The sequence below is a fragment of the Cetorhinus maximus genome, chromosome 7, assembly GCF_964194155.1.
Source record: "Cetorhinus maximus chromosome 7, sCetMax3.hap1.1, whole genome shotgun sequence".
NCBI lineage: Eukaryota > Metazoa > Chordata > Chondrichthyes > Lamniformes > Cetorhinidae > Cetorhinus > Cetorhinus maximus.
The window spans coordinates 68,073,917-68,100,270 of record NC_135885.1 but is presented as its reverse complement, the minus strand read 5'-3'; the positions used below and the strand labels follow the sequence as shown (position 1 = coordinate 68,100,270).

The window sequence follows — 26,354 nt, the reverse complement described above, 5'->3', positions numbered from 1 at the left end:
GGCCAGCCCATTTAACATAGTTTAATATGTTACTATCTACAGAATTTTAAAATGTAAACAAAGCAGTAAACATAAGTAGCTTTTTTAATGTTTTCATTTATTTAATATAGAAAAAGATGCCAGTTACTATTTGACTAGTGACTTTAGAAGACCACATTGGCAAAGAGGCAGATTGACTCGTTTGTATGTTATGACCAACTTGGGCTTCAAGATGCACAAGAAGAGCAGTTGTAGCAAAATTGTCATTGTCAAAATGTTATTTTTCTTAAAGAGCTGGGCAATTTGAATCATCTAACTTGAGTTAAAATTCAGGGTGCAGGGGTTCCACATATCTGCAAATTTATCCAGTTCAGTTTTGTTCAGATTCTAAATTTGATTTGAAGCTCATCCCTCGTTAGTGGTCTTTTTATAAATTTGCGATGAAATGTAATTATGGGAAAAGGCTTGGTGTTATCCCTGCCATTGAAAAACAAACTCTCTCCTTGTTGATGCTGTCTGATGAGATGAGAACGTACAGAGTACCTTGTTCTGTGAATTACCTCAGAGGCCTACCTGTGCAGCAAGATGATTTACACTCTCTCAACTCACATGTTGTCTAAATCCCAAGACCTGTGTTTAGAGCTTTTCTAATCACTCCTACCACAAAATTTCATTGAAGATTAACTCCATGCAGAATGATAGGTTGGACCACATCACACAATAACTAGATTATTTCTGCTGCTGGGTGGTTTCCCAGCAGCTCACTATGGACAATTGACTCTGTTATAGAGTATATAAATACTTAGCTTCAGAAGATAATTGAGTATCTGCACCTTCCACAGGATTCATCACAGCTCGTCAGTCAATTTTCTGAAGTGGGACACAGGGAAATGATTGGCCTACCTTCTATGTCTGAACTGCATTCAATGTTGGAATAATAGATGTCTTTGTACCTCTTTGAACAAAGCTTAAATTAAGTCTACGAGGACTGTTAAATTTAGCATTTTGTTCCATGTCCAAAAGTAATGCAAGACAGCACAAAGTGTAAACAAGAAAAGCTGAACAGTTGTAACTCAACTCAGAAAACAAAATTAAAAATTTTTCAGCAATAGCTAATAGGGGCCAGGATTTTCCACTCGGTGATTTGGGGGCGGGGCCCACTGCTGAGGGGAAAATGACGCGGGATGACATCGGGAGGAACCCCCGACGTCATCCCGTTCCTTTAAATATTCAATAAGGCGAGCGGACAGCGAATTCAGCTATCCGCCCGCCGACCTGTCAATGGCCAATTATAAAACACCCTGCCCAGCCAACCTTAAGGCTGGCGGGCAGGCCAGGAGCCCCAGCGGGCTGCAGATTATTAATGAAACTTCATCCACTGGCGGGATGAAGATTCATGTCCGTTTATTAAAAATTTAATAAATTTTATGTGTTTATTATTAACACGTCCCATCTCGTGTGACATTGTCACATGAGGGGGACATGTTAATAATTTTAATATTTATCTATTTTTAGAGCTTACTTACCTCTCACGAATCTCCCTGAGACAGGACTTTGCCTTAGGGAGCAGTGCGCTCTTTCATGCGCATATGTGAAAGAGCGCACTTTGACAGATGGGGATTCCCTCCACCCCCCACATAGGAAGCGCTATGCGCTTCCTGTCGGGCAGGCTGCTGGGCGGGCCTTAATTGGCCCGTCCACTCAAAATGGCGGTGGGCCCCATTTCGGCGGTGGGGGTCGGCTGCCCACCCGCCGCCGAGCCGGTGGCGCCCGCCCACCAGCCAAGGGCTAAATTCTGCCCAGGGTGTTTTCGGCTCAGTAAATTCTTCAAGTTATGTAGGAATGTTTATTGGCCCAGATTTTGTACTAAAAATTATTTTAAATAATCATGACGCTAACACCACTCACCATTATTCAAAAGTAAATTGAACAATGCACAGTTAAATGTTTAAATCAGGAATTTAATGTTTTAAATTGCTCTGCTTCTCCAGAAGCTTCACTATACCAGTAGCTTGTCAAGAGAAAAGTCATTGAAACACATGGGCCTGAATCTTCTGGTCAGCGTGCGGGAGTGAGCCCCACTCGCCGATGTGTAAAATGACAGGCGGTGACGTCAGGCGTGCATCCTGACATCACCGCAAGCCATTCAGATCTTCAGTTTGGCGCGCACGCACCGGAGTCGGCTGCATGCCTGCCGAACTGTCAAAGGCCTATTGAGGCCAAATAATAACCACTTGAAATAATTAACAGGGCTGCCCATCCAACCTTAAGGTTGGCGGGCAGGCAAAGAGCCCAGGCAGCCTTTGCATTTATCATGAAACCTCATCCACTGGCGGCATGACGTTTCATGAGGGCTTTATAAATTAAATAAAAATTTTAATTAAAATTCATTGACATGTCCCAACTCATGTGACACTGGGCAGAATTATTCCGTCGGCGAGCTGGGGGCGGGGCCCGCTCGCCGACGCTAAAGTAACGCGGGATGACGTCAGGGGGAATCCCCAACGTCATCCTGCCCCATTTAAATCTTCAGGAAGGCGGGAGGACAGCATGATCAGCTGTCCGCCCGCCGACCTGTCAATGGCCAATTGAGGCTATTGACAGGATAATTAAGCCAATTAAAGGCCCTGCCCGTCCAACCTTAAGGCTGGCGGGCAGGCCAGGAGCCCTGGCGGGCTTCTGAAAAAACATGAAACCTCATCCACCGACGGGATGAGGTTTCATGTCTGTTTTAAAAAAGTTTAATAAAGTTTTTGTCATTTTTATTAACGTCCCATCTCGTGTGACATTGTCACATGAGGGGTCATGTTAATAATTTTTTTATTATTCTATTTTTGAAGTTTCAAACACTGTCAGTGATCTCCCTAAGACAGCACTTAGTCTCAGGGAGATGTGCGTTCTTTCGTGCGCATGCGCGAAAGAGCGCACTCTCACAGTTGGGGAATCCCCCCCCCCCACCCCGCCTGCACAGGAAGCACATAGCGCTTCCTGTTGGGCGGCCCGCTGGACGGGCCAACACATAAAATGGCGGTGGGGCCCGTTTCGGCGGCGGCGATCGGCTACCCGCCCGCCGCCGAGCCGGTGGGGCCCACCTGCCCATCAAGGGCAAAATTCTGCCCACTGTTTTTTTCACAAATAACATAAGGGGTTCAAGAGGCAACTGAATGTGCTCTGGAGAGTGGACTGAGGGATATAGCAAGGGGTATTAGGCTAGCAATTAATAAAACCAGGACAGACTTGTTAGATGTAATTCTGTTCTTTAAAAAATAGGCAAAATCAACAAGAAAGGGCTTTGGAAGAAAGCATGACCTACCAGGAATAAAGGAAAGTTTAAGAACAATTTGGCAATAACCTGGGATTCAGACAGGGCACTGTGCTCCAGTTTTTCATTATTTATTCATGTAAAAATATTTACGAAGCCCTCCTGACTTTGGCAGTCTTCTGTTTGCCAATACAAGGCCCCGACTCTCCCTCCTCCCTCCATCTGTACAGGAAGCGCTCAGCACTCCCGGGTGCGTGCCACACTGGGTGGGGCTTAATTGGCCTACCCACATAAAATGGCGGTGTGTAGCCGATCGCAGGCAGCGATCGGCTGCGCGCCCACCTGCGCCTGCTCCCGCCCAGCCCGGCCGACAGGGAGAAAATTCTCCCCATGGTAATTTGTGAAGTTGCAGTACTTAGCTACTAGATACCCATTAAAGGTTAAAGATTTTCCATGAAGCTGCATTTTTAACTGTGTGATAAGTCTTGATTGCTACCACTTAACCTCTCTAGCACTGAAACCTTTACAAATGTGGAGTCTTAATCTCTCAGGTTTTAATTATTGTTGGAGAATTTTTAGACATATATATTTTTCCCATCTCTCTTATCTCTCCTTTTAATCCCATCTTTTTTTCTCTTCATTTCCCTTCCTGTGCTGTTCTGATTTGACATTGAATTAGCTATTCAAACTTCCCAGTTCAGACTCTGCCTGGCTGAATAAGGACTCTTCAGTCTAATTTGTAGATACGCTGTTGCTTGCCTTATTCACACAGTTCCCAGATACCCTGGTGAGGGCACATATGCTGAAATGTATTTCTAAAAACTGCAAATTCCATTACAATAGCTAGGGTCAGCTTCTCAAGGACACATAGTTCACTACCCCTTGGGTGTTGGGAACCTTTTGAAAGGTATGTTTAAAAGTTCTCACCCATGCTTCCTCCATGTCCCCCATACACTTTCCATGGCATTCCTCCATTCTTCAGGCCCACTCACCCAGTATGTACTATATAATAACAAATGCAAATCTTGAAATGCACTTAAAAAAACCCATTCAAAAATTTCCCTTGGCGGGAGAGTGGAAAACTGCTGCTCTTACAATCCTATAAAAATGTCAATCAGGCAGAGCCGTCATAGTATCAATAACAGAAACTTTGCCTCACTTCGCATCTTATCCAAATAAACGTACAGACATTAAAATACATAGAAGTCTGTGAGTAAGTGTAATGACAGGCGAGTGCACTTCATTCACCACTGACTGCAAAATCTGGGCCATTGTTTCTCCCCACTTCCAGATCAACCTTTATTGAACATTTTTTTTTAATGGAAAACTATCTATTCCCTTAAGTTAGTACATATAAGAAGAAAGCAAACTTTATTTTATCCTTTGTTTGTATTACATTCTGGAGTTATTACCTACAGATGTGATCCAGTAGTTATACATTGAAGCCTCAGAACCACTCCCATTCACCCCAGACAAACAACCAGTATATTACAGATTTGAATCCCAATCCTGTTCAACAGCTTTATCAAATTGTTGGACAGAAGTGTGAAGGAATAAACTGTTCCACACTGCAGTAATGCATTTCCTAATGATCAGTAACTAAGGACATGCATGGTGCTCACGAAGGAGAATGTAGGCCAAAATAATCCTGCCCTACATTAGAAGAGAGAGTATGAGGGAGGAGGAAAACAAATGTGCATCTAAAAGGTCTTTTTTAAAGGAACGAATATACTAAATGTATTAACATTTTGGTGATCTTTGTAGCTAATATTATACATTGGGAAAACATAATCTTAGCCTGTGGTTTCAATTCCTCTCAGAGTCTGCAGATGAATGTCCTGCCAACTGTTATGGGAATGGCGAGTGTATGGCAGGAACATGCCATTGTTTTCTTGGCTACATTGGACCGGACTGTGCACGAGGTAAAAGCTTCTTGTCATTGCTGTAGGAAGTTGTTGAAACCTGTTTACTGTAATCCTGACTAAATATCTGTGAGCTGAAATCTCTACATACAGTTTGTGATTTCTTTCAAAATTAACTCAGTTCAGGACCCAGATTTTCACAGAGTTGGAATGACTCCAGAGACCTTTAAAAATGGCGGACAGGACCCAATTCCCTGATTCCTGCCCCCATTCACATGCCAGCAATTTTCAACAGCGCAGGATAAGGGTGCAGGTAGCGAGTCTGCACCCTGCATTGCCAACCTGGCTGGTTTCATTGCGGGGCTAGACATTTCATACTACCCCCACCGCCCGCCCCCTCCCCCCAAAACCTGCAATTTTCGTGGAGCTGGGTCAGCTTCTCAAGGACATATGGTTCACTACCCCTTGGGTGTTGGGAACCTTTTGAAAGGTATGTTTAAAAGTTCTCACCCATGCTCCTTCCATGACCCCATACACTTTCCATGGCATTCCTCCATTCTTCAGGCCCACTCACCCAGTATGTACTATATAATAACAAATGCAAATCTTGAAATGCACTTAAAAAAACCCATTCAAAAATTTCCCTTGGCGGGGGAGTGGAAAACTGCTGCTCTTACAATCCTATAAAAATGTCAATCAGGCAGAGCCGTCGTAGTATCAATAACAGAAACTTTGCCTCACTTTGCATCTTGTCCAAATAAACGTTCAGACATTAAAAAACAGTTCAAAGAACGAATAACTTATTATAACCTCCATAAGGATATCAATCAATGAAAGAAAACTCTCCACTTCAGCCTGTGTAATCTGATGAGCTAATCCACTAGTGAGTCTTGGAGCTCAACCAAGCATTCATAATGACGCCATCTGTGAAATGTATCAACAGAAACAGATGGCCAGACGCCTGTTTCTCTAGATGGAGTAGGAGGGGGAGAATCCAGTTGTTGTGGTCCACGTAGGTACCAATGATATATGCAGCACTAAGAAAGAGGTTCTGCCAAGGGCACATGAACAGCTCAAGGCTAAATTAAAAAGCAGAACCACAGAGGCAATAATCTGAGTTGCTACCTAAGCCATGAGAAAATTGGCATAGAATAAATAAGATCAGAGAGTTGAATGTGTGTCTCAAAGATTGGTGTGGGAGAAATGGGTTTCAATTCATGGGGCACTGGAACTTGTACTGGGGAAAGAGGGAGCTGTTCCATTGGGGCGAACCTCACTTGAACCACACTGAGCCCAGTGCCCTGATAAATTGGATAACTAGGGTTGTACTAGGTGTTAAACTAAATAGTGAGGGAGAGATTTAGAAAGTTAATGAGAAAGGGCAAGGCGATAGAGGAGGGGGACTCTATCCCTGACAGTAAAGGACAGAATACAAACATAAGAATGCATCAGCAAATAGGATTAGAGTAAGGAAAAACAATAAAAAGACACAATTAAAGGCTCTTTATCTGTATGCATGTTGTATGGACAATGCAGGAAAGAGGAGTTGAGGCCACCATCAGATCAGCCACGATCTTGTTGAATGGTGGAGGAGGCTTGAAGAGCCAAATGGAGCACTCCTCCTATTTCTTATGTTCTGATAATTGGCCGCTTAGCTGGTGACCGTACCACTGAGGTTCCTGCCACTGGTAATATCCAGTGGCAGTGAGAAGACTTTGGGCTCCTCTTCCAATGCCGTCTGCTGCCATTTTACCAGCCCTCCTGCCTCCCAGCCCATCTCCAGGTGGCTAGTAAAGTCCATTCCGTTAAATCTGTTCCTTTCTCCAGTGATGCTGCCTGACTATTTCCAGCATTTTCTGTTTTTATTTGCGATTTCCATTATCCGCACTATATTTTGCTTTTATAGGTTAGTGAAATTAGATGGAGTGGGGGAATTTGGGAGCGAGAGGGTGGTGAGCATTGTCTTTCAATGGCCCACAAATCTAACGTGGAGCTAGGGAGATCACTCCAACTCCTCCTGAGTCCTCACTAAGGTGATTTTAAAAAGTAGAAATCTCTCTTTTGCAAGGTAATCTGCGACTGTCCCTTTAATGTATGCTGGCTTGTCTGCCAAGTGCTTGACAACACTGAAAGTTGCACAAAATAAATAAGCCTTGCTTGTATTACTCAATCCTGATAATCAATAGAGAAAATGGTCCCTGCTTTATAACAGGCTTTCGTGAAATACAAGATGCCTGCTGAATTTCCTGGTCTAGCCTACATGTTTAGAGTCAAGCTGATCTGACCTGAGCTTTCTGTCCTCTCCAATGCCTGACCCTGTTTCTTTAGGACCACAATTTACCTGTCGTTATTGCTCTTGAAATTTAATGAGCATATGTGTTTGCAACGTGAAATGTGATATGACATTTTATTTGAATCTGCTATCTAGATGCAGGTAAACTTTACATTTAGCATACATGTCAAATGTATGTTAATGAGGGGAAATGCAACAGGACTGCAGGAAACATAATTATGTATTTCACCTTTCAAGTTGTGTAGGATAGCTTTTACGCTGGCTCAGCCGATACCTTTTTAAGTCAGCTAATTCCGATTATGAAAGGTATCTAAATCAAGTTGGAGCAATGGCCCTAGTCCTACGTTGCCCGATCACTGTTTTTCTGTCAACTAATCAGATAAAACAAACCACGGGCTTTGCCAGAGTGGAAACTAAGTTGTGTAACCAACTCTCACAGATTGTCCTCTTTAAAAACATTTCTGGACTTGTTCCCAGTTAATTTCAAGCTGTATTTAGGTGGCTCAGTTTTGATCTCATTCTATTAGCAGAATGGAAAACAAATGATGCTTTAGAATGCTTTTGGGTATTATAGATTAAAATTTATTGGAACAGCGTTTTCATATATAATATACAGTAGATAATATATATAAATATGAAACAAATCTTTTAAATGTGAGAAATATTTTGCATTGCAGTCTGTGTTAGCAATGCAGTGCTTTGGTCTCACGGGGCCACTTGTTATTTTTTTGAGCCACAACTTTTTATGTGCAGTTTTCTTCATATTAGCTAGGAAGCAAGAGAAAGCCGGAGAGGAAAAATTTAAGGGCCTGTCAGTTTGGGGCCATTCATGTGTGCCTCCCAACAAGCACTCCAGAGTTTTGTCAGTGGGACCTGAAGCCTGCCTCTTGGCTGCAGAATGATGTTTAACTTGAGCAGAGCTACATGGCAGGAGGAGGAAGGACCAGAAGATAAATGATAAATGGAGAATGTTTTAATTTGAAGCTTCTTAATTGCTCAAGTCCCCAGCATGGTTGTGACCTTGTGACAGAATGTGCTTAATTTTCTTTCAGTTTTATACCAAAGCTCTGTTTTATTGGTGAATGCTTACATTGCTGACTTTTCAGCTCATAATTGAGGAATATACTAGAAAGTAGAATTAAAGATAGTTGGTTGGAGGTGAATAAACATTTTGACATATTTAGAATGCATCGGCAAAAGTCTTAGCTAAGCTGCCTTCATTATCAGCATTTAATGGTCAGGGTGACTTTCTTTCCATTCGCTTTCACAGCATCCTGCCCTGTTCTGTGTAGTGGCAATGGTCAGTATGTGAAAGGACGCTGCTTGTGCCACAGTGGTTGGAAGGGAGCGGAATGTGACATTCCCACAAACCAGTGCTTTGACCCATCTTGTGGCAAGCGTGGCACCTGCATCATGGGGACCTGCATCTGCAACTCTGGCTATAAAGGGGAAAGCTGTGAACAAGGTAGGTGCCCAATTGCATCCTTAATCATTTATTGTTGAAGTGTCTGAATTTACTCAGAATGAGAAGCAGAGAATTTAATCCTCTCTCAGACTTCTGTCACAAGGAAAATACCAAAAGGTTACAGCCAGTAATGATAAGATTAACGTAACTATTGTGCTCTAGTTTAAAAGGGTTCATTATAGCATGAAAAAATAGGGTGAAGGTTATAGTAAAAGTGAATTCGGACTTGCATACTTAGCTATTATTTTCCCTGCATGAAAGCTAAGGCGACCTAGTGTTCTGTTAACTGTTATTAAGCCATGGCTAAAAGTCTTCACATTTTTCTTCCCAGTGACCTTCAGTTAGGATGATTAATTGTCAGGAGGTAGCCTCTTGTCAAGTTAGTTTCTGATCTTTGTTTCTGGGACCGCAACCATCTGTTAGCACAGAGGAGCTGGAAGATCACTTTTTGGAGGCTTTTCCTTTTCTAAATGCTTTGTACTTCAGTTGAGCAATGGGGTGACACATAGGCCATGTAGAAAGCATCCTGTATGAAACCAGGTATTCTGATGCCTGGCCATCTGTTATGCAGCATCGCTTTTTTACATTTATCTGCTCGTGTGACTTTAATTAATGTCGTTTTGAACACTGTAGTCACAGGATAACTCTTCTTGTGGGCCTTACATGTTTGAAAGTAATACATGTTGCGGCTTTTTGTGTAAAGTTTTTGACGTGCAGAAGAAACAAGTCACAACTGTCGCTTGAAGTGATCACATCCCTTTTGTAGCACAATTCAAGTGAAATATATCACTTAGGTCTCAAATTAGTGTATAAAAGTCTGCTCATCTTCCGTTGCAATATTTCTGAATTATACCATTTCTTCCTCCTCCTTTCCACATTCTCAGAACACCACATCGTTTGACATGGATTTTCTAAAAGGGGAGCACAAATCAGCCGTTTCTTCATGTATTTTCTCTTCACTATATCTGTGCCAGTAGCACTAACTGTTGCAGGGTCTCCACTTTCACCATTATGTATGCCATTCTGCAGATGGCACTGATGGAATTAATAGCACCAGGAGTGAAGCAACATCATCAATATGTGACAGAATACTATCTGCTATTATGAAGGAGACTTGCATAAAAGAAAAACAATTTGATACCTCGATTATACACATGCATACAATCCAGATATCAAGTTGTTATTTATATACATACATATAATGTGTGTGTGTGTATATATATATATATATATACATATAATGTACATATGATCCAGATATGAAGGGAACATAATAGAATTTGAAGTAATTTAATTTTAGAAACCAAACAAGGAACAAAACATTTAAATGTAAACAATGTGCAGCTTCAATGTTCTCATGTAATTCATCATCATCAGTGATTAAACTGTTAAGGTTCAATCATAATAAACATTGCAGTGCATTATAAGTGGAAGTCATTAAAGTATTGGGAGTTAAATCGTATGACAGCAATGACATTTTCTCATGCTTGCCCTTTTGCAGCAGAGAGTACTTACTACTGCTGTGCCCTGCCACTGTGCATTCTTCTTTACTTGCTAAGGCCAGAGGGTCTGGCACTGGATTTCTGTACAGCCACTTAAATCAATTTTCCTTTAGGATTGACAATGCAGATAAGCAAGTTCAAGTGTCATTCTGTGCTGTGATTAGAAGTGTCCAAGTTGCCTGGTAATTTTAACAGTAGAGAATTCAAATCCCAGAGTCACTTGAACTTGACTGCATTGATCTGGGCAATTTAGCCAGTTCACAAGTGCTTCCTTGGATATGACAGCAGGCATCAGTGGAGAATGCCAGTGGGAGTACAGCCAGAATCAATCACAATTTTCAAGTGCATATTGGTATGTGTTCAAAATGTATTCTATAGTGTAACATGCATACTTCTGCAGGTATGTGTGTGAAAGGTTAAGCTCAATAATTCTATTAGCCAAAAATTTATGTATCTGTAGAGACACTTAAACTGTTTGACAAACACAAACAGGACCAAAAACACATAATCAGTGTAGAATAAGACCAGCTGGTCCATCAAGTATGTCCCATTCAGCCATATTGCAACTAAGCAACACGGGAGGCAGCTGATCAGGTAAAGTGAGTGAGACATTGCCTCACCTACAATTCTATGGGGAAAATTTTCTTCCTGTCGGGCGGGCCGGTTGGGAGCGGGCGCAGAGCTGCTCACCGCCCGCGATTGGCTGCACGCCGCCATTTTATGTGGGCGGGCCTAGTGTGACATGTACCCGGAAATGCTCAGCGCTACCTGTACAGGCGGGGGAAGGAGGAGGGAGAGTCGGGGCCTGTGCTCTTTCACGCATGTGTGCAGTAGAGCACAGAAATCTCCCTGAGGCATCACTGCGCGCCATTTTACACGTCAGTGTGCGAGGTCCACCCCTGCACGCCCAACAGAAGAGCCTGGCCTATGTGTGTGAGTATGAGAGTGGGGAGCCAGTATCATCATTGGCAGCATTTCGGCCAACCGATGGCAGTGTAAGATGTCTCTGTTGCAACTGACCCCACCACCAACACTCTTATCTGCTGTATTGCCCCTTCCCTCTCATTCCCCCTACTTATGTTGTCACCGCCTGCAAAATAAGCTTCATATCCTAGTTATTGAGATTGTGTGGGGGTGGGCAGAGGTTGTTGGTGGGTTGGATCTCAAAAACAGTTCAAATAATAGCCAAAATAAAAGCATAAAATGCTAGAAAAACTCAGCAGGTCTGACAGCATTTGTGGAGAGAAAAACAGAGTTAACATTTCGCGTCTATATGACCCTGAACAAGGTCATTCTAGGTATGATTCTGAAGAAGGGTCATACAGACTCGAGACATTAATTCTGTTTCTCTCTCCACTGATGCTGTCAGACCTGCTGAGTTTTTCCAGCATTTTCTGTTCTCATTTCAGATTCCCAGCATCCTCAGTATTTTGCTTTTATCAAATAATAGCCGCATAGTTCCTGTAAACCCACTGGATGGAGTCGTCCCAGATTTGCACTAACTGTGGTAGCAGACGTGGAAAACAATGTTCTACCCGCCGGCTGCAATGACGGGTTTTTGCGCTGTATCATCCGCTTCTTGCCTCATTAATTGCGCAACCACTGGAAACACGCCATATTGCTAGCAGGCAGACTCTGAATTGCCCGCCACACTGTTACCTCACCGTTTCCTCACTCTGGGTGCCAGATCTAAACACCAGCCACACACACAATTCTCAATGCTTGCAGCCCAGGACTGCTCCATATGAAGACATGGCCTTGAAAGCCAAGAAAAGTTCAGTGACCTGTCATGAAATGTCACTTGGAGGCCCACCGTGATGTCCTCCATCCCCGCTCTGGCCGCAGGAGGACCAGCAACCTCGCCACTACGGCTTGAGAGGTGGTGGCAGTGGGGGTCAGTGCCAGCCCTGCACAGAAGAGGTTGGCCATCCAGTGCAGAAAGAGAATGAATAATCTCACCTGTGCCACCAGGGTAAGACAACCATCTCACCACTCAAACCTCACACACTCACAAGGCCATCACACATTCACTGGCATCTCACTCACTGCCAGCTCAAGGGACATCATCATTCACTCTCTCTCTCACACATCTCCATCTGGCTTCATCTCCTCTGGAGACAGGCTCAACAGCCCTCACCATCCTGAGGCCATTTGCACAGATCAGTATGTGCCCCCCCACACACCCTGGGATTACACCCCACACCCCCCACCCCCCCCCCACCCCCACCCCACCCCCAACTTCCCCAGTACAGCCCTTGCCCTGCAGCCTCTTTCCTTGCCTGAGGCCACTTCTCCCCCTTCCCCAAGCAAGCCCTAGCCCTGCTGGTCTGGTAGGCAGAGACTTGCCCATGAGCACCCCCCTAAAGGTGATGTGGTGCTGTCTGCAAAGCCTGGCTCTGATGACCGTGAGTGCTGCCCGAAGCAAGGTAGGCAAACAAACCTCTAAGTCCCAAGTGAAATGCAGCTTGCCAGGTGCACATCACATATGTACAGTTGTGAAACACGTCGGGGTGCAATCATGCTGTCATGCCCAGATGATCCAGTGTGGGGGGATGTTTCCAGCGAGCAGGGCTTATAATGAGATGCTAAAGTATTGAAATTAGGTTCCCAACGTGCAGTGGTGGGAAACGCAGCCCGCCATTGACGGGCAGAGCGGGCGATTGCAAACTGGTTTCATGATGGCGTCAAACCGATTTTTGACCATCTCACTATATTGTCCACTCACGCCTGACACCAATGAGAGCGGCAAATTCCGGGCACTGTTTCTATATATCAGAGCCTGTCCTTTCAAATAGAATATTGAACTGTAATATCACTTCACTACCAGGGTATAGAAAAGTAATCTGCAAATTATTTAGCTCTTGATGAATAAAATGTTCAATATAACACATGGGCCAGAAGCTTACCTATGTCGGGCAGATCAGGAGGGAGTGGACGGGCGCGGAAGAGTGCAGCAATCTCCCTGAGGCACAGAGCTGCCTCAGGGAGATTAATTACATGTTGAAATTTTTTAATAAAGAGAAAAATTATTTAGACATGTCCCCTCATGTGACAGTGTCACATGAACTGGGACATGTTTGTCAATTTAGCACAATTTATTTATTGATTTTATTAAACCTTCAGGAAACCTCATATTGCCCATGGATGAGGTTTCCTGAAAAACACGAAGGCCGCTTTGGTTCTTTGCCTGCCTACCAACCTTAAGGTTGGATGGGCAGCCCTGTTAATTATCTAAGTTAGTTTCCTAATGGCCTTAATAGGCCTTTGATAGCTCGGTGGGTGCACGGCCACCTCTGGCACACGCCCGCCAAACAAATATCTAAATGATGCGCGATGACGTTGGACACACGCCCGACGACATTGCACATCATTTTGCACATCGGCGTGTTGGGCCCACCCCCGCATGACGACGGCATAATTCTGGCCATGATATCAGAGCAGGCTGCAGCCTCAGATTAAAATGCAAGTTGGTATCCAACTTCAGGAGTTTGAAATAGTGATCACTGATCTGCAAGGGCCACTGTACGTTAGACAACCCAGGCAGCATGTATAACTGTACCTCACCATCTGCCATTGCAATATGACCCCTAATATTCCCCACTGATCAGCCATGTAATCTCCCAGGAGAGGCAAATAAAAAATCCTAGGCTAATTTAGAGAAAAAAATAAGACACGGAATTTCCTATTACACTCCTGAAGATGATCAAAAATGAGTTGTGGGAGATATATCAGGAGGTATATCAGCCTGTATTCCAACAATGTTTTGTATGCAGTAATATCAGCCTGCTCTGGGAACATGTCCAGCTCCAGTTTGAACATTTTTCAGCAAATCTGTATCCACTGTACAAGCCAGCAAATTAGTCCAAAGGTCAATGACCCTCTGGAGAAATGATAACCTCCTGACATCGAACCTAAATCAGCTTTTGCTTAAAATGAGCACCAGCCACAAAATTGAGAAAGATTACACTAATAGCTACCTGAATGCTTCAATGACTCTAGGATATAACACGTTTTTCTTTAAATTAGCTTTTTAAAAATCTGTTTATGTGACTGCCTGTGGTACTTGGAGTCAGCCTCATATTTAGCAGCCAGCAGAAGTGTCTATCGACCATACTTTTGTTGCTAAGGGAATGCTGGTAATTGCTTTCTTGCTTAATCGACAGCAAAAATAACTACTTGGACATAACAGACAGTCTAAAACATGCCTATTCCCAGGGAAGTTCTGCTGTATTTTACAATAATTAGTCACTTATGAAGAGCTGCTCTTTAACTATTTTATTGGATCACTTTTACTAGTAAACAAGTCTTATTTCTGTTACCTCAGCAAAAGAGTTTTCTACAACTTTGTAATAAATATTGCAAGATAAAATTAGATAATTACATAAAATTATGGTCTAATTTTATTTTGCAACCATACATTTAATAGGTTATATTCATTGAATGAACAATCTGCAAATGGTTTATGTTTTAATTTTGGTGCAGTAAAGCTCTTTCAGTTCCCTAAGAATTCAATAAATCTCAAAATTCTATCAAATTAAAAATGTTAATGTCACCAACCTTCACCCCAAAAGACTCAATTAATCAGTAAGCAACAAGGCCACAATCATTAAAATGTGTTATGTTCCTGATATCTGCACTGTATATTGAGTCAGACTGCCTAGAAACATCTAGAAAAATATACTTGTATAGCTGAGTCAAACCATTCAGGCATCATGTGGTGAAAAATTAATTAACACTAGCGCAAAAGCTGTATCTCCCAGGAAACCTCAGTGCATCGTATGTCTGATAAGAGTCATACTGTGCTTTTATTGCCACTAAGTGCTTGAAACAACAAGCATAGCCTCTAAGGTGCCAGGTTTAGCACTGTCCTGCAGTTAGCAATCCGCAGGATCATCACTTGGTTGACTGCTAATGGGCTAAGGCTGATGCACTACATGCTGGTATTCGTTTTAACATGTGTTTCACCTACATTTCTTTGGACAAACACCACTGTTAAGTATAATAAGTGGGCAAAGTTACTCTTTGAAAATGTCATTCATGCAGAGTAACCAAAACAGTATCTAACTAAAACAAGGGTAAAGTTTGGTCAGAAGACGTGAAATAGACAGACTCAGCACACTGGAGGACCCTTATGGCTCCACAGAAATGTTTTTTTCTAAACTAAAATTAGCCTTTTCTGCAGTGGCTTGTAGTGGTCCCTTTAAGGGCCACTGGTTAGGAAGCTCAATGTCAGTGACCGATGAGGGTCCAGTGTCCTTCATGGACTCCCACTGAACCAGGTGGATATCTGGGCTGAAACGAAAACAAAAATTGCTGGAAAAACTCAGCAGGTCTCACAGCATCTGTGGAGAGAAAGACTGAGTTAACATTTAGAGTCCATATGACTCTTCTCCAGAACTAAAGAGAAGTAAAAATGTGGTGAAATATATACTGTTTAAGGGGGTGGAACAGGTGAAGCTGGATAGAAGGCCAGTGATAGGTGGAGGCAAAGGAGAGATTGCAAAAGATGTCATAAACAAAAGGTTGAAGGGGTGTTGATGGTGGTGATACTGGGTAAAGGAGATGTTAATGTTGACATTAAGAGTAGAAAGCAGAATGAGCAAGTGACAGATGGCCCTAGTGGGGGTGGGGTGGGGGCAGGGGGCGGTGTGGGGAAAAAAATTGAAATAGGCTAAAAGGTGGGGATAAAACAATGAATGGAAATAAAATTTTAAAATAATAATAAAAATAGGTGGGGAAAAAATTATATAAAAATAAATATTTCAAAAAGGGGATCAAAAAGGGGTGAGGATGGAGGAGAGTGTTCATGATCTGAAGTTGTTGAACTCAATGTTCAGTCCAGAAGACTGTAAAGTACCTAATCGAAAGAGAGGTGCTGTTCCTCCAGTTTGCGTTGAGCTTCACTGGAACATTGCAGCAGGCCAAGGACAGACATGTGGGCATGAGAGCAGGGTGGTATGTTGAAATGGCAAGCGACAGGATAGTCTGGATCATGCTTGCGGACAGACCGAAGGACAACCCAGTCTGGGCTGCCCATTTAGAGATTTCAACCTAAATGGCAATAAGTGGTACCTGAGCAAAAATTGGGCAGTAAGGCAAGTACCAGGACTTTCAGCGTGCTACTGCCCATTCTTTTGGAAGGGGGAATTAAAATCACCCTGAATTGTTGGTGTCAGATGTGTTGTCATTTTTATAACCTGAAGCTATAACTCCAGTTCCGTTACACAGATTCAGAGTTATGTGTTTCACCAATTTTTTTTGCTTTGTAAAATGAGAACATAATCAAATATAACAATGATACCACAACAATTGTGTTCTTTAAATGGAGTGACAAACCAGAGAGAGGTGGGATGCTGCAAACAATTCAACTGGTGACTTTGGAAAGCGTGTGATTGATTTATCTCCAATGTAATTGGGTTACTTAATGTATTTTGCCCTTCTTTAAGGGGGCCACTTATTCGCAAATGTACAGCACCTATAGCTTTCATCTATGATGAGTCTTGCACAATTGCAACACTGTTAGATTTTTTATACTGACAAAATTTGTTAATAATATTTAAAGTTTCAGTAAACCGATTTTGCGGTGTGACGTCCCCAAGATAAAACTCTGGTACTCCTGGAATCTAGCAGACCTATCCATCACTAAAAATATTTTAAAATCCTTACCCACAGAATGCATGTTGAAGAAAACTCTTATGACAGTTTGTTCCATGTGCCCTCGAGAATCTGTTCTCCAATATCTTTGTAACCTTCTTTGAATTTTTTTTCTCTGGACTATCTCAACCTTGATGCTTGCTGTGAGATGTGGATTTGTTTTATAACTTTAATTGCTGATTCCAGGCACCCACCAAAAAATCTAGGGCACGTGGCACAACTTGTTGAAGATGTTAACTTCTCTTACATAAAAGGCAAACTTGTCACTTTTCCCAGGGCCCCTCTTGTTTTTCCTGAATGCCCATGCATCATCCAGAATTAGTCATGTCTTTGTGATTCCTGCAATGTAACAATTGTTAGTTGCTTCCAATCTGACTACTTTATTTTAAATGCTTCTGGTATCAATATATATTTATCTAGTGTGTCTAATTTTGAACATAATGAATAATTTCATAAAGCTCCACTACAGTCTCACAAACTTGCCTTGAGGGCTCTGTACTGCCAATGGAACTTCGTAAACTTACCCATTCACAGTTAACTACAAAAAGCGTGAGTGTCATTTTCCACTACATATAGGATAATATGTTTATTCCCAGATTTGCTGACATAAATATTGTAAGGTTTCAACAACCCTGCACATTCTAGACATTAGTAACCAAAAGTATTCTAAATATGACCAAGATCCATTTCCGAATGTGCATGATAGCCTGAAAGAGCTGATCAGGAGTACATCAATCAACAACAACCATCCACAATTATGTTGCATCGTTATTGCAGTTATCTCACAGAGACAGGAGGAAAGAATAAAACAAAATAAGTTAAAGTCAGCATGATAAAAGCATGGGCAGAATTTTGCCCATGATGAGCGGGCGGGTCCCACTAGCTCGGCGGCGGGTGGACAGCCGATCGCCGCCGCCAAAACGGGCCCCGCCGCCTTTTTAAGTGGGCGGGCCAATTGAGGCTATGCGCTTCCTGTGCGGGTGGGGGGGGGGGGATTCCCCATCTGTCAGAGTCTGCTCTTTCGCGCATGCGCGGTAAAGAGCGCACATCTCCCTGAGGCAAAGTGCTGCCGCGGGGAGATCACTGAAAGGCTGGCAAATATAAAAAATAGAACAATAAAAAATTCATTAACATGTACCCCTCATGTCAAAATGTCACACGAGAAATAAACAAAAACTTTATTAAAAGTTTTTAAACCCGATATCAAACCTCATCCTGCCACTGGATGAGGTTTGTAAAAAAATCACCTACCCGCCTTCCCGTTGGGCCCGTGCGCTGAGCCGAAGTTCGCACGGGCCCCTCAAAATCGTTGACGATTGGCAAGTTAAGGGCCTTAACAAGGCCTTTAATTAATGGTGGGCGCGCGTCCCGCTACATAGCGGGCCCGCCGACCTAAACATCGCAATGCCGCGTGCTGACGTCGGGACGCTCATGTCTCATGCTGGGCGAGCCCTAAATGTCGGCACACGACATTTTAAGCGCTGGCATGCGGGCTCCGCCACCCGCATACCAGCCAGAAGATTCTGCCCCATGATTACTTTAAGGCCATTCATCCCAAAAGAAAATATCCTTCTCATTACACTTTCTCCTCTGAAGCAGAGATTTCCTTCATTGACCGATAACGGGAAACATTGGGGATGTGCAGAGCCTGATTAAGAATCCTTGGAGCTCTATGCACCAAGAATATTCAGGGATTTTTTTCACCCCTGATCCATCAAAAGAGAAACATGTAGTAAAATGCTTCAAGAAATAGACCTGTAGACTGTTTACACTCTTCATTAATAACATTTTCAGCAAAGTGCTAGGAAGGTTAAGGTTGGGTTAATTGTACTTAAGGGCCTGAATTTTTCAGTCGGCGGGCGGGCTCGGCAGAGGCAGTCGCGGAACCGATCGCCCGCGATTGGTTCTGCGCTGCCATTTTACGTGGGCCGACCAATTAGGGCTCGCCCAGCATGAGACATGAGCCATAGCACTCAGCGCTACCTGTGCGGGCGGGGGGGAGGAGAGAGAGCCGGGGCCAGCGCTCTTTCATGTGCATGCGCGTGAAAAAGCACTTCAATGTCCCTGAGACACAGAGCTGCCTCAGGGAGATTGAATCGCTATTGAAATTATTAAATAAATGGATTAAAAATGTATTTAAATATGTCTTCTCGTGTGACTGTGTCAAATGAGGTGGCACATGTTTTTATATTTAGGAAAAATTATTTAATTAATAAAAGCTTTAGGAAACCTCCTCCTGCTTGTGGATGAAGTTTCTTAAAATACGTAAAGGCCGCTTGGCCTTTTTGCCAGCCCACCAACCATAAGTTTGGACAGGCAGCGTTAACAGTTACATTAGTTATTTCCTTAATGGCTTTAATAGGCCGTTTACATATCGGCGTGCGCCCGCCGAATGAAACATCTCGAGACAGTGCAATGACGTCACGATGCACGCCCGATGTCATCGCATGTCACTTTACGTGTCGGCGTGTCGGGCCCATCCCTGCACACTGTATGAAAAATCCTGCCCCAGGTGATTACTTTGTGAACATATAAGAAAGCCAAGTAGCCAATTGTAATTTTTAAAAAAGAATGCTCGCAGCAGCACCTCCCTCATTTACATATTTTATTTTATGTAAGTGTGCAATATTACCAATAATGATGGGAAGAGTTCCTCTGTACATCAGTTATGGGAAAACTATAAAATGGTTCATTATAAATACATTTATGCATCAGAGCAATATTCTCCCCTTGCCAAACTGTTCCGGTGCAGTTATGACTCTGACACCAGCCCAGCAGAGAGTCCTTTTCACAAAAAGCAGGGCAAATCTAACCCAGCCAATTACCACCCTAAACAGCCTCATCCCGATCATCAGCAAACTGATTGAAATAGTTATCAATGGTGAGTTATTAACAATAACCTGGATTTTATAGTTGTAATGACAGCAAAACTAGCAGCATTCACCATCGTTGTAGATACCCACAAGTTGCTGTCAGTGTTTCCTGCTCAATGTTGGGAATCAGAAAATTGATCAGAACTTAACCTTTTTATGCTATTATTCCCACTGTGAAGACTCAGTCCTTACTGATGTATTAGGTTAGAATTACTACTGAACAACCTCTCTGGCTCTCAAAACCTAATATTAAATTTGTGGCATGTTATTTTTCCCCATTCCATGGTAAAATTTCATTTTTTAAACAAGTTGTCTTTCAAGGTATGTTTAGGACATTTCAGCTACTACCTTAATCCCATGTATCTGATCCAATATTTATTTAATCTCCTGTAAAATTATTGAAAGTGAATGATAAGATTTTATCGATACTTGCTGGTTTGCTGTCTGATTGACTGCTTAGCCTGCTTGATTACATCACTTTGTTTCCTTTATTCTTCATGAGAAGTAGGTGTTGCTGCCAGGGCCAACATTTGTTGCCCATCCTTGATTGTCCTTGAACTGAGGGCAGTTAAGAGTCACCACATTGCTGTGGGTCTGGGGTCACATGTTGGCCAGACCAGGTAAGGATGGCAGATTTCCTCCCAAAAAGGACATTAGTGAACCAGATGGGTTTTTACAATAATCGATGATTGCAGTCATGGTTACCATTACTGAGACTAGCTTTATATTCCAGATTTATCAATGGAATTTATATTCCACCAGCTGCTGTGTTACTGTTGCTGAGCGTCAGGGACACACCCCATAGCTGATGTCAGAATGAAATGAACATCAGTAGAGGTGAAATCCACACCAGTGAAATCACTAGACCTTTCTTCAAGATCAGCGTTGAGTGCAATCTCTTTGGCACTAAACTTAAAATCTGGTTCAATAGGTATAACCACAACAGAAGCAATTACCTGAGAATGTGGAAAATTGCCCAGCTATGCCCAGTCCAGAAAAAGGGTAAATCCAAACCAACCAATTACAATCAATCTACCGCCAATTATCAGCCAAGTAATGGAAGGAATCATCAAAAGTGATAACTAATGACACCTCTTCACAACAACCTGTTCACTGACATTCAGTTCTGGTTCTGTCAAAACACTCTGCTCCAGATTTGACCATATCTTTGATGCATGATGAACACAAAGGCTAATTGCCAGAGAGAGGTAAGGTTAACTTCCCCCAAATCAAGGTTGTATTCAAATATGGGTTCAAGGAGTGCTACTAAAACTGAAGCTGGTTCAGGCCATAGGGAAAACCCTCCAGAGGCTGGAGTCCCTCAGGAGCCCAATAATCTTCAGCTGCTTCATTAATGATTTTCCATCCAATGTAAGATTAGGTACAATGATGATTCTAAAACATTCTGACCCATTCACAACTCCTCCGTTAATGAAGTAGCCAGTAATGCTGTGCACCAGGACCTGGAAAGCATCCATGTTTGGGCAAACGAGTGGCAGATAACATTCATACCACAAAAGTGCCAGCCAATGACAGTCACCAAGAAGAAAAAACCTGACCATTTTCCCTGACCTTCAAAGGCACCAACAGCAAAGAATCATCCATAATCAACATTCTGATGTTACCATTGACCAGAAGTTTAACTGAGCCAGTCATATCCAAACCATGGTTAAAAGAGCAGGTTAAAGGTTGATTATTCTGTGAAGAATGTTTCACTTCCTGATTCCTAAGCATCTCAGTAATCTCCAAGGCCTGTCAAGAATATTCACTGCCTACCATTCACTTGATTAATGCCTTTCCACTAGACTCATTAACCACCAACTCCACTACTAGCATATTGTGGCCGCAGTGTATACAATCTACAGGATGCACTAGAGCAACTCACAAAGGTTACTACGACAACATCCCCTTTCCTGTAACCCGTACCACCATGAAGGGTAAGAACAAGAAGATCATAAGAATACCATGTTCCCCTCAAAAGTGCACGATCCTTAGACATATGCCACTCTTGCTCCATCATTGCTGGATCAAAATCCTGAAGCGCCCTGCCACCAAATTGTGGGAATGCAATCACCACAAGGCTTAAAACAGTTCAATGAGAAGTTTTACCACCATCTTCTCAAGTCAACTGTGGAAAGGCAGTAATTATGGCCTCCCAGAAGGAAAAATCAGTAGAAACTGGGAAATAAGAGTACTGGTCCGAACTATTCTTTCCTTCTGGGCTTGCAAAAATGGTGAGATTGTATGTTCCTTTCCCTGCAGGATGATGATAAACTAGTTTGTTTTTTATGACAATCTAATATCTTTCCAAGGCCATTTATGGTATTAACCCACAAATTCCAAAATTTGATAATTTGCTATTGTGAGGCTTTGAATTCACAGCTTCTGGGTATTTAGTCCAGTACTATAACCACTGCGCTGCCACAACTTCAATATGTAGCTTTGATTAACTGCTCAAGGAAGAGGGTAAATTGAAAACTAGCATCAAATATTCTGTCAGAATCATAGAATGGGTATAGCACAAAAGGAGGCCATGCGACCCATCGAGTTTGGTGCTGGCTTTCTGCAAGAACAAGTCAGCTAGTCCCACATCTTGCCTTTTTCCCCATACCCTGCACTTTTTTTTGTCTTCAGGTGCTTATCCAATTCCATTTTGAAAGCCAGCATTGAATCTACCTCCACGACCCTCTCACACAGTGCATTCCAGATCCTAACCGCTCACTGCTTCAAAAAAAATTCTCATGTCGCTTTTGGTTCCTTTGTCAATCACATTAAACCGGTATCCTCTGCTTCTTGACCCCTCTGCCAAAGGGAACAGTTTCTTTCTATCTACCGCCTAGACCCTTCATGACTTTGAAGATCAAAGAATTATTGTGCAAGCTAAATTATTACCTATAATGCAAGTCAAATTATTACATTGTGAAAAAAAATTACTTTTCAGTATATCAGAGAAAAGAGCCCAGCCTGTTCAATCCTTTCTGAGAGTTCTCCACCTTCTCCAGTGCTTTTATAGCCTTTTTGTAATATAGAGACCAGAACTGTGAAAACCTTTTGTTTGAAAAAAAATGTTGAAGAGGTTGAAATGTCTCATGCATTTAATTTATCTTGGTGAGATGAGTTGTGGGTAGTTAAGCAGCCTAGTTAGAGCTTTTATATATTTTAAGTGCCTTCCAATTCCAATGTCAGCAAGTAGTACAATTTGCTGTCCAGATCCAGAAAATGCTTATATTTGAATATTGTAAATTTATCTTAAGGCCTTTCAGTCTATCTTCGTGCCTTCATGTTTCTTTTTGGCAGGTAACATAGTGGCAATCAGGGGTAGAGGTCGGCATCATTATTTGCATATTAATTTAAAAAGATATTTGTAATCAAATTGTCAAAAGTGTTCATAGAAGCAGATCTATCCAACCTTGCATAATTTATGCTATTTTCTATGAGGATGGGAAGTTGTGCGAGGGGAATGTGGGTAAGCGGGGTGTGCGCAGGCAGGTGGTGTTGAATATGTTTTGCTTTACATTAGAAAAACCCTAAAGCCTGACTAATTAAGAGTGACCTAAGAAAGTTCAAAGGAGGTGATTGAGAAGTGATCATATAGAAGCACCAAAGATTTAGAAAAGGTACATCTAAAGTACTGTCTCAAGCTAAATCATTTGAGTAGGACAAGCAGACAAAAGCTCTAACTATTGAAAAGCACTCTTTGGACAGATGTTAGGAAATTCTTTTCCACATCAAAGTGATCATCAAAAGTCAGAATTCTGGCTGCACGATGCCCATACCCACACTCTTCCAGTAGGCATTCAGAATGGTATATAGCACCTCTTATTTATTTTAATATTGTGTGGTGACAATCACTTCATATGAAATCCCTACTATTATGTCAACTTATGTACATTCATTCATAAAAAAAACCCATAAACAATAGATGTTTAGATTTTCACAACAGTTGTTGAATATGTTTAAAGGAACATAAAGCAAGACACACAGCAAGTTTTAAAAGATGGTTTGTACATGTTATTGTGCATTCTGTTGTTTAACTTTTGATAACCCATTCAGTTGGTCATAAGTTTTACGATAGTCAGATTTAAACTTGATCGTACAAATTTGAACAATGGATTCTCTATGGAACATTATCATTGTTATTACAATAGTAAAAACATCACTGTTGCTTCAACTGTGTTTTACTGAGAAGGTAAAAAAATGAGTGATAGAGGGATGTCAGGTATACCAGGTTGCACAACGGATGGACTGATATCATCTATTTTCCAAGTATCTACAAACACATTTTATCAACCCTCAGGAGATGAGCTTGGGAGGCAGAGAATTGGTTAAAAAAAAAAATGGGTGGGGAACCTTACATCTTCCCATCCCCACGGGAAATTTCCAGGGGCAGAAACCTCAGTGGCACAACCAGGCAGTCTTTTAAGCCAGTGATCGTGGCAGGTCCCATGGCTACTACGGTGCTGATGGAGGGTGCAACCATCCCCACCATTGTAACAGGATTCCAATAATAACAAAACCTTCTCGAATCTTGTATGCTTCCATGACATCACCTTTCATTCTTCTAAATTCCAGAGTTTATAGGCCAATTCTACTGAATCTCTCCATCTAGGACAATCCTCTTATCCCAGGAATCAATCTAGTGAACCTTTGTTGCAACGCTTCTAATGTAAGTATATCCTACCTTAGATATGGAAACCAAAACTGTACACACTACTCCAGGGCCAGAATTTTACAGTGGACGTGCCCGACACACACGTGCATGAAATGACGCACAATGACATCAGGCGTACGTCCCGATGTCATCACGCACTCACACAACATTTTGTTCGGTGGCTGCGTGCCCGCTGATAATTGAAAAGCCTATTAAGGCCATTAACGAGCTAATTAACTTGAAATTTACACTGCCTGTCCAAACTAAGGGTTGGCGGGTGGGCGAAGAGGCCAAGTGGCCTTTACATTTTTTAGGAAACCTCATTTACGAGCAGGAAGAGGTTTCCTAAAGCTGATACAAATTAAGTGAAAACTTTATTTTAAAATTTCCAGGGGCAGATACCTCAGCGACACAACCAGGCAGCCTATTAAGCCAGTAATCCTGGCAGGCCCCATGGCTACTACGGTGCTGATGGAGGGTGCAACCATCCCCACCACCACCAACACCACACCGCCCCCCTCCCCCCACCCCCCACACCCCACCCCCCCACATCCCCTTGGTCACCGGGGTCTGCCTGCAAGGCCCCAGAACAAAAAAATCCCTCTACTTCATGCTTTAGCCTCAGCAGCGGCCATCTCTTGACGCTGCCAAGGCTGCTAAACTGCCGGCCCTCTGATTGGGCTGCCGTTCTCAGTTCAACAGCAATCTTGGCAGTGGCCTTTTACTTGGTCACCACCAGTAAAATGTGCACAAGTTCAGGTTCTGCTTTCAATCTCAGCGGCGGAACTACCTGCTTGTTATGAAAATTCAACCCATAGGTGCTTTTACCTGGATTGGTCTGAGGAACTCTCTGTGCAAAGGCTCTGGTATGATGCCACAGTCGTGGCATATTTGTGTTGCGTACTGCAAACTAACATATAATCAAACTTCAGCATAGGCACAGCATTGTAATGGTAACCATGAATTACACTTTTATGCTTCCTGTTCATTCCAGACCTGATACATTGTAATTTGTTGAGGTCATTTCAATTTCACAAATTGTGTATAGCTTCTAGTGCAGTTTTAACCTGAGAGAATACCACGGTATGTCAGACAGGACAATCCTCCTCGTACATGACAATATCCATTTCATCAACTGTGAAGTGAAGTTTGGTGCAGGGCTGCTCAAATCAATTCATTCCTGCTCTTTAGAATCCCTTTCAGTTCAGTTTGCCAGGCACTTATTTTCCCTCTTGCTCTTTAGCTTTGCTAAACAAATTAAAATGCCCTTTGTGCCTGTTCCAAGTCTCAGAGATTTTTTGCTGCTTTTTAGGCATCGCTGGAAGTGTGATATTTCTGGGTGCCACCTTTTCTGGTTAGCTGTCTACACAAAGTCAAACTGCGCAGAAAGCTAGACATAATTGTACAAATGAGCTGACCTCAAAAAATTCCATGCAAGGCAGTAAATACTGCATTTCTATGCTAGCTTTGTGCAGATTTTCTAGACTGAATATTATAGGGATGCATAAAACTGTCTTATGGAATGGACTTCTGAGCGGACAGTGGAGGCAACAAGCCTGAAACAATTCAAGAAATACTTTGGCTCCACAAAGGTGGATTATAGGGATCTGGATGGTTGAACCATGTTAGCCTAAGTGCCCTTTCTATCTGTATCTGTCCTATGAAGTGCCAGTTCACAGGTGAATTTGTGACAGGAAATTTGCCACTCCCAGTCTGCCTTTGGTGCACCTTCCATTTTGGCAACACACTGGCAGTTTTCTAGTGACTAACCTTTTGCCAAAAGGTGAAAACTCAAAAAGCAATTTTTAACAAA

General features: G+C 42.5%; 1 protein-coding gene across 1 annotated transcript in view; it reads left to right on the top strand.

Moving 5' to 3' along the window:
• The window catches only part of tenm4 (teneurin transmembrane protein 4), a 240,022-nt gene that overhangs the window by 34,732 nt on the left and 178,936 nt on the right, over window positions 1-26,354 (top strand). Inside the window, exons 6-7 of the mRNA XM_078544823.1 lie at window positions 5,062-5,163; window positions 8,667-8,861. Of these exons, the coding sequence (XP_078400949.1) occupies window positions 5,062-5,163; window positions 8,667-8,861 (297 nt within the window). The remainder of the gene's footprint in view (window positions 1-5,061; window positions 5,164-8,666; window positions 8,862-26,354) is intronic.